Source organism: Geospiza fortis, unplaced genomic scaffold (genome assembly GCF_000277835.1).
Source record: "Geospiza fortis unplaced genomic scaffold, GeoFor_1.0 scaffold351, whole genome shotgun sequence".
NCBI lineage: Eukaryota > Metazoa > Chordata > Aves > Passeriformes > Thraupidae > Geospiza > Geospiza fortis.
This window is the reverse complement of record NW_005054419.1, coordinates 1,715,922-1,724,501: the sequence shown is the minus strand read 5'-3', so window position 1 is coordinate 1,724,501 and position 8,580 is coordinate 1,715,922. Positions and strand designations below refer to the sequence as shown.

General features: G+C 36.4%; 1 protein-coding gene across 3 annotated transcripts in view; it reads right to left on the bottom strand.

The window, feature by feature from the left end:
• TRAPPC9 (trafficking protein particle complex 9) overlaps positions 1–8,580 on the bottom strand; it is a 442,757-nt gene that overhangs the window by 286,206 nt on the left and 147,971 nt on the right. For all 3 annotated transcript variants that reach the window (XM_005426619.3, XM_031061591.1, XM_031061592.1), the window contains one exon: positions 2,888–2,998. In XM_005426619.3, the coding sequence (XP_005426676.1) occupies positions 2,888–2,998 (111 nt within the window). The remainder of the gene's footprint in view (positions 1–2,887; positions 2,999–8,580) is intronic.

Here is an 8,580-nt window from a genome sequence, read left to right as displayed (position 1 = left end):
CATTCCTGTTTCCAGCTCCTCACCCTTCCCATTGCCAGCATCATGGTCAATTGTACAGCTTCATTATAAATCAAATTATATTATAAAGAGTGTTCTAATAAGTGCAGCACCCAGGAACTTCCATCAGCATTCCTGATCTTCCATGGGAGCAATGCATGAATCCCCTGCAAACTCCCTCTCAGGAGGGAAAAACTTACATCCTACAGTGACCACTCTGTAATGTAGAGAAGAGAAGCAACACATCAAAATTTCCAAGTTATTTTACTTTGTAAGCGTCCAAAGTGGGAAGCAAAAGAGGCCAAAGTAAGCAGGGTGCAGCATTATCCTTCTTTGTGGGTCTGGAGGCAGAGAATATGAAAACACTTAGAGTCCCCAGCAATAACAAAAGGGACAAAGAAAACAATTTCCTGCTACCTCCACTCTGTCAGGATGGGAGATTTCAAAGTGAGGGTGATGAATGGAGACAGAGTAAATTACAAAAGGAAGAGAAAGTGACCAAAGCTGGCAAAAAGTCGTAATTTCAATAAAGGTAGAATGAGGCAAACGTTAAGAATGAGGGCAGCATCAAAGAAGGTACAGGGGAAATGAAAGAAATAATGAACTTGATTGAAAAGCCTCTCTGGAAATATTAATCAGGTATTAATAGCAATCGATATCCAAAGAAAAAAATTCCTAAAAGGAGACTCTAAAAGAGGAGGGATGTGTTGAAAAGCTTGGTATACTTGGGTTGAGAACCTTGGTTCAAAAGCAGATTCCAGGGAATGCCTGCCCTGTATTAAAAAGTAAATATCTGGAGCCATTGCTTAAAAAAGGAAAATATTTCTCCTTCTTTTTTCTTTTTCTTTTCCCCCCGCAAAGAGCAACAAAAGCCTTTTCCTACTCCTAGGAGCAGGAAGCTAATTTTAAAGCCCAGTGTATGTTTCACCTGCTTTTCTGTAGTAGATTTATTGGAATAAAAATTAAAGCTCATAGCAACATAGTAGCCATATACACAGTTTTACAATGAAAAGCACTTACCTTCAAGAAATAGATAATAAATGAGTTTAGAAACAATGGAAAACTGTGCAATTTCTAACTAACACAAAAAATGTATTTTGAAATAAGAATAAAAATAACTTTAAAGGTTTAAATACCTGCAACACATATACAATCTCCTTTGATAAATGACTGTTTCAAAAGACTTATTGAAAGGGTTTTTATGCATTACAATGTAATGATTTAAGGATATTTAAATTTAAATCCATAGGAAAATAAAATTCAATCAAAGGAATGCAAAGAAATTTTATAACCTGATCTGTACCTTAATTTCTATCTGTTATATATTGTCCCAAAAACTGGGAATGAAAAATTTCTAGGGGTTTGAAAACTACAAAACAATGCAAAAAACCAAGAGGCATAAAAATAAAATTATAGAACAATATAGATAGGAACAAGAATACTTTGGTGACTGTCTGTAGCATTCACATTCTCTGATAAAATCCCTTTACCCAGGATTTTTCTCCTGGGAAGCTGAGAAGTCTCAGGGAAAAAGAAAACAATTCTTATCTCATTTGCTTCTCCTCTGTTTTGCTCATGTGGGATGTGTTTGGAGATTGTTTACCCACAGGTGATCGTTTCATTGGATTTCTGCTGTGAGTTGTTTTGACTCTTTGGCCAATCAGGACCAAGCTGTCAGGACTCTGGAAAGAGTCACGAGTTTTCATTATTATCTTTTTGGCATTGAGTGAGTATCTTTTCTGTATTCTTTAGTATAGTATAATAATAAATTAGCCTTCTGAGAACATGAAGTCAGATGCATCATTCCTGCCTTTGTCAGGACATTCCCAGCAAATACAATAACTGTTTAGACTGCTTTTTTAAAAAAGAAAAAAGGCAATTCTTTCCAAATAAAAGGAAGAAGCCCTGTATGTTACTGATGGTTTTGTCCATTGCTTGCTAAAGTAAAATTCAACCTGAGTTTGAGTCAACACATTTCCACTTAGTTGTGCTTTGGGAGTCACCAAGGCAAAAAGAATTCCAAATGTGCTGCTATTTTACCTATTCTGTAATTCTTTTTGACAGCTGCATTCCTTGCAATTAACATGGTTTGACTTTGAACTTAATATTCGGCCAGGGATTTGCAGACATCAAAACATCTCTCTTTAACCAAGTTTCTGAGCTGCAGGCCTTAAACTCTCCCAGAGAAGAGAGCAGTGCAGGGAGCCCAAAAGCAAGATTCCCTTTTCCACATTACCACCTTTCCAGGATGAAATTGGAATTCAGATGCAATGATCACCTGAAGGAGATTAACCAGGCAGCCCTGGGCTACAGCCAGCAGCCGGAATCTGAGGCAGGTGTGTAATGGCAAATAATGGTTAATAATGAGCTGTAGACCACTCCAGTAGGGTTGTAAGAATCAATACCCACAACAGCCTGCTTGATCTGAAATATATTTTCCCACAGAGATTGGAATTGCTTTTTCTTCAATTCTATTTTTCTTTCCTGGAGTTTTCTTTGTAGGAAAAGTGAGGAAATGGCTGGGGAACCACATAAAGAAAATTTAAAACTGAGAAAGGATAACAAACTACTGAGATCAGGTTTTAACACCAGGATTACATTCAGAGCATGTGAAAATTACATTCAAACACTAGAAAAGTTAAATGAGCTGTAGACCTCAGTACCAAATGCTTTGTATTTCATTATTTCCAGCATCACCACATGCAGAGCCCAAATAAATTTACTTGAGATAATGCTAAAACTTAGTGATGCACCTCCAAGAAAGAAAACTTTTCTATTCTTTGACATGTGTACAATGTTTAAAAAGAACAACAGGCACCTAAATGTTATCAATTGTGTACAGAAAAACACCAGGGCTAACTCTGGGCCCCTTGGCAGTGGCAGCACTCACCGCTGGCACTCCCCGGCGTGCAGAATTAAATCCTCGTTGTTCCTGGCACTGATGGTCAGCTCATGCTCTGTGGAATTGAAGACATCAAGAAGGAGGTGGCACTGCCTGGTGCTGTTCAGATGGAGGGAAAAAAACCACCATTTCAGTGATGATATTATTGTATGTTTATCAAAATGAGTATTGATACATGGATATAAATATATATACAAAGAATACATGCATTCACATAGAGGTTTTATCTCCTCCTCCAATTGTAAGAATAGCCTTACAAAAATAACCTTTTTAAAAACAGATTTTTTTTTTGCTGGAATTAAGCAGAAGGGTGCATCCTAAAGAGAAGAAGTCCCATGACAATTCTGTCCTGCACAGCATCAAGTCCCACAGCATTTGTTCACCTCTCTACATTCTCACTATGCAGCTTTCACATTCACTTCTGTGGAGAAAGCCACAGACATTTTTCAGTTCTTTAAGCCTTCCCATAAAAAGAAAAAAAAGAGTTGCATTATTTTAAATTACCTTGACATTACCTCTTTAAGACACAAATCTGCAAGCAAAAATTTAAATTGGTTTAAGTTCATTATAAAGGAGAAATTCCATTTCCATGGCTTGTCTACAGACCAAAACAAGCTGGCAAATGGAGCACTTAACCTTGAGAACTTCTTCTCTGAGAAGGAGAACTCTCTCCCCTCTGTAAGACAGGGAAACACAGGCACTTCTCACAGAAAAACTTAACATTTGTTAGCTACTATCCTTCAAATTCAAATTTTCCCAGATGCATTTGATAGAAATACACCAACTGCATTTCCGGCAACCTCAGAAAATAATAGTTGCAGAATAGAAACCTTACTGCAAAAGTTAATTTCAATAAACCTTTTCATTATAATTAATATTTTTATAATAGTCACCATTCTTATTAATTATGTTAATACTAAGAAATATTTTATTATTTAATACAATTAAGTGTTAATATTTTCAAATATTTTATTCAAATTAAGATTCTGGAAATTTTTATTCTAATTTACAACCTTTTCTTCCTTGAGAAAAAGCATAAATAGCAGCATTGATGATAAAAATATAATACACATGAAAATTTATTGGAACCAGGTACCAAAATGTCAAATCCTATCAGACAGCTGCAATAACACTTTACCAATCTATCTAAAACTCCAAACTTTCCAAGAGGCTACTGAACAACCCAGAAATATCCCCAAAAGGGAAGAAAGAGAAATATTGGTGAAAGTTGTCAGTCAGAGTCATCCTTTAATGTGCATGATCAAGCTACAGCTGTGTGTCTGGGGAAAACAAAAATATTTATATTTATATTTATATTTATTTGCTGCACAATCGTTTACAACTGACCTGAAATGCCATTCCAAAGGCAATTAAACTCGGAGGTACAAGATTTTAAGAACTGTTCTACTCTGAAATAGGTTCTCTGGTCCATAATACAACCCTGTTCTGAAAATCAAAGAAGTCCCTTGCAGAGCACACACAGGAGGAAATGTTTTGCCAACCCTTGGGTTGGGAACACTCCCAGGACAAGCCCAGGAGGTGGAGGTTGAGGTCACCAAGTGACAATAATGTCACCTGCAGCCAGGCACTGCAGGACAAGCAAGCACTGCTGAGGTCAGGACTAAGTCTCTTAGCAAAAAATAAAAAAAAAAGCAAAAGTGGGGGTGGAGGTTTTTTTAATATATATTTTAAGAGATTTCTCTCTCTTTGTAAAACCCCAATGACTACTGAGTACAGAGGGGGATGCAGGGAGGCAGCTGAGTGCCTGAAGCAAACTTGTCAAAACTCAAGAATTTAGAAGAGATAAGGAGATGTGGCTCTTGTTAGAAACTTCCTTCCTCAGAACTCACAAGAAAGAAATAACTGGAAGGGCAGTGCTTGAGTCAGTTACCAGGAAGAATGGAAAAGAAAAGGGGGAACAGCTTTTATCAGCTTCTACCTCATCTTTGGCAGAGCGGGACAAGACCTGTGAAGTCTCAGACAACCTCTGCCTCTCCAGCAGATACAAGGTGATGGTCTGGAAGAGCAGCTTCCAGTGTAGATTAGTTTTAAAAACTTCATGTGGAAGGAATTCGTTATTTCTGCCACAGCAAACCCAAACAAAAAACATTCAAGCCTCCTGCAGTATCTTCTGGCAGCAGAGCCAAAGTTTTGCAAATAAAACAAATCATGCCACAAAGGACCTACACAAGCAGCTGCCCTTCAGGACTAAACAACATTGATTTTAGAAATTCCCAAATATGAATTCTTGGAAATTATTCATCACCACGACATTTATTTCCTCCTCTTCCAACACTACACAAAATAGACATATAGGAAAAATAATTATTTCCGTGCAATTTTAACTTAATTCACAAGGAAATCTTTAGGTAAAAAAAAATATATATATAAAACTTGAAGTTACAGAATTATTACAGTACCTTGAAAGCTTAGAAGAATAAGGTATTAGTGTGAAAGAATTGAAAGGAACATTAAAACTGCAGAAAAAGATAGCATTAGATCTCCAGAATAAATACAGGACAGTATCAAAGAGACAATTACAGCAATGAAAACCAAACACAATTAAAGGTTTTTTGTTTTTTTAAATTAAAACAGGAAGCTTCAAACAGAAGCACCATCCAAGTAAGGAAACCAAGAAAGCATCAGCTCTGGAAAATCAGATGTAATGCCAAAAAAAATTTTAGAAAAGGGAAAAAAAGAAACCCTGAAGTTGTTAAAGAACAATTTGCTGAAGATCTGACAACTAGCAGAAGTTTTTTTTCTTTTTTTCTTTAACAATCTGCAATTAGTAGAACTGTGTAGAACTCATGATGCTGACTTAGGAAAGTTCCAGGAAAACAAAGAATTAACAAGAAAGCCAAAAATGAATATCAATTTTCCCTCCAGCAGAGCATACAGAAGGCCATCCTTTGCAAGACAGGAATTAAAGAACTTATTTCAGTGTCAGTAAAGGAGATTTGAAAGGCAAATCATATTCATGCAAGTGTGATAAAGAAACTCCAGTAAGACTTTACTGAACTCCTATATTTAAGTGCAGTCAGAAATGTGTTGCTTAAACCAAGCTCTTTATCAGAAAATTCCAAACATCAAATTGTTTTAAGGATTTGAAGGCAATTGACCAAATCTTAGACCACTTGTGCTGACCTCAACACTATGTAAATCATTTTTTTTAAAGTCTGCCAGCTTACAAAAAAATCTTTATACCACTCAAAATAATAAATGGATCTAAAGTTGATTACATTATATACCATAATGGCCTACTGACATGTTTGGCAGAGAAACCCAGTCATAAGCCACAGATTTCTGGAACTGGGAAAGACTTGCCCATATACACACAATTTATTCTCCCTTTCCCAAAAGATCCACCACCATGTAAGAGTTTACACTAAATATTTATTTGGTTGAGGAGGGTGGATTTTGAGTCCTCTAAGTTTAGTTAAGTAGGTGTTAGCTACCATTCATCCCAGAGAAGGCAGAGAACACCGCCCCCCACATTTCCCACATTCTGAAGGGTCACCAGTGGCTTCCCAGTCTTTTTTAGCAGTCATTATTTGTCACTAGCTCCTTTTGAAGGTTTGGGATGAACAGATGCAGAATAAATCAGTTTCTGTTTGGATGGGGTGGGTTGGTGGTTTGGGATGGTGTCAGACACACAACATGAAACCATCACCAGCATTGCTGGACCAGGAACAGACACCAGGATACAGAACAGAAGTTCATGAGAGGGTTTGACTCTTCTTCCCGTCTAATGGGAAGGAAGCCTGGTCCAAAAACTCAGCCTACCAAAAAATCACAGCAGTCAAAAAATTTTCCATTTTGATAATCTTCCTGATTTGAAAAATCTTCCATAAATGTCATGTTCAAGATTTTCTTTCACAAGTGACACAGAACTACAAAATATTCTAGAGGTAAAAACTAGAATTAGAAAGAAATATTTTCAGTAGATTGATTTATCACTTATCATCTCAGAATTACAAATTTAAGTCAATGCTGATATCAAAAAGCAATGAAGAAATTTTTTTTAATTGAAAATTGAGTTAGTTCAACAATGTCTTAGAGATTTAGTGTATAAATGAATTTCTCTTATCATCTACTGTAGAATTGAGAACACAGCACAAGCAAAAGTTAGCAGCACAATGAATCATGCTGTATTTTTAAAATCTTACAATGCCAGTTATGGTTCCAAAAACAGTCACAAAACTGGGGCCATGGGAACTTTAGGCAAGTGACAATGACACTGTGATCTAAAAATCTCTTTCAGGAGGATTGTGATTACTTGAAATGACAGCTGAGGATATTCTTCAGTAACACTGAACACAGAATTAAACCCCAAATGCAGCTGCAATGATGGCTCACTTCAGTGAACAATCTCTGCAGTTCTGTCTCCAGCTTAGTTTAAAAGTCACTTTAAACAAGAAATTCTCAGGAGGGTTGGCAAGTTTTCTGCATCCTGACTCATCTCCTTTCCCCATCAACTGAAATCATGGAGTATTTTCAGATCCACTTTTTTAAATTTCTTTTCTTCTGTTTTCTTTGAGCAGCCATTGCTGCACAGAATGGGGCAGACAGGGAAGAGAAGCTTTGGCTCTGGTGACAATGGTGTGACAGATGACAACCCTGTTCTCCAGAATCCACTGACCAACACAAAGAGCAGCACAGCAGAACAATGATCTACACCACCTTCCTTGATGCTGTTGTGTCTTCAGTAGAGTCTCTTCAATTTAGTTTTTAATAAATTATCTAAAAATGGAGTTCTCAGTACTAACTTCAGATGATGAAGTGAGTTTCTCCACCTTACTGGCAAAAGGCCTTTTCACAAATTCCAAGAAGAGTCCTCATCTGACTTCTCCCAGTTGTAAACCTTTTCACTTATGCTAAATATTCCCAGCACATCTATAAATATTTGCAGATTTATGTTCTGACATCTTCATGTATCAAACCATACATATTTAACATCTGGATCTCAAAAATCAATTCTCTCAATCTGCAAGCTGCTTTCTGCTGCTCTTTCATGAACCCACTGCAATGTTACACCATTAGCAGAAGTTAAATACCTCTGATTACCAAGATAATTTAACTATTGGGTGTAACCTCCCACATGTCATGAGTTACCACTCAGTAGAATCTATATTGAGCTCAATAGTGTATAAATAAGGAATACATTTTAGAATGACATCCACTCCTGAGAACATTAATATAAATCCATTGCTTGACAGATTTTCCTAATGATTTGTCAGTTTAATTGCACCAAATGAGAGCTTTACTTGCTTTATTTAGTTGAATTTGCCTGGTTCCCAATTTGACTGACTTTTATTATTAATATTTTTCATTAACAAAACAGTAAATTTAATACTAATTATTTTCTCCATGTAAAAACATCAGATCAATTTAAACAGGTCATATCTTAGTCCTCCTCCAAACCAAACATCTTGCTCTTCAAGCACCCAAACGAGAGGTTTTCCTTCACCTTTCAAAGCTCTATGACATTTTGAACACCAAAATACTAAGAAAGAGAAGACTATAAGCAGCTGCTTATCAGTAGGCAACTGATTCTCACTCTGATTGTAGCAAATGTGAACACTTAATTTAAAAATCTGGCTATATAAAACCAACAAGGGTTTCAGGAATTGCTACATAACTTTTGATCATATAACATAAAAGTCTGTTAGAGCACAGCTGAA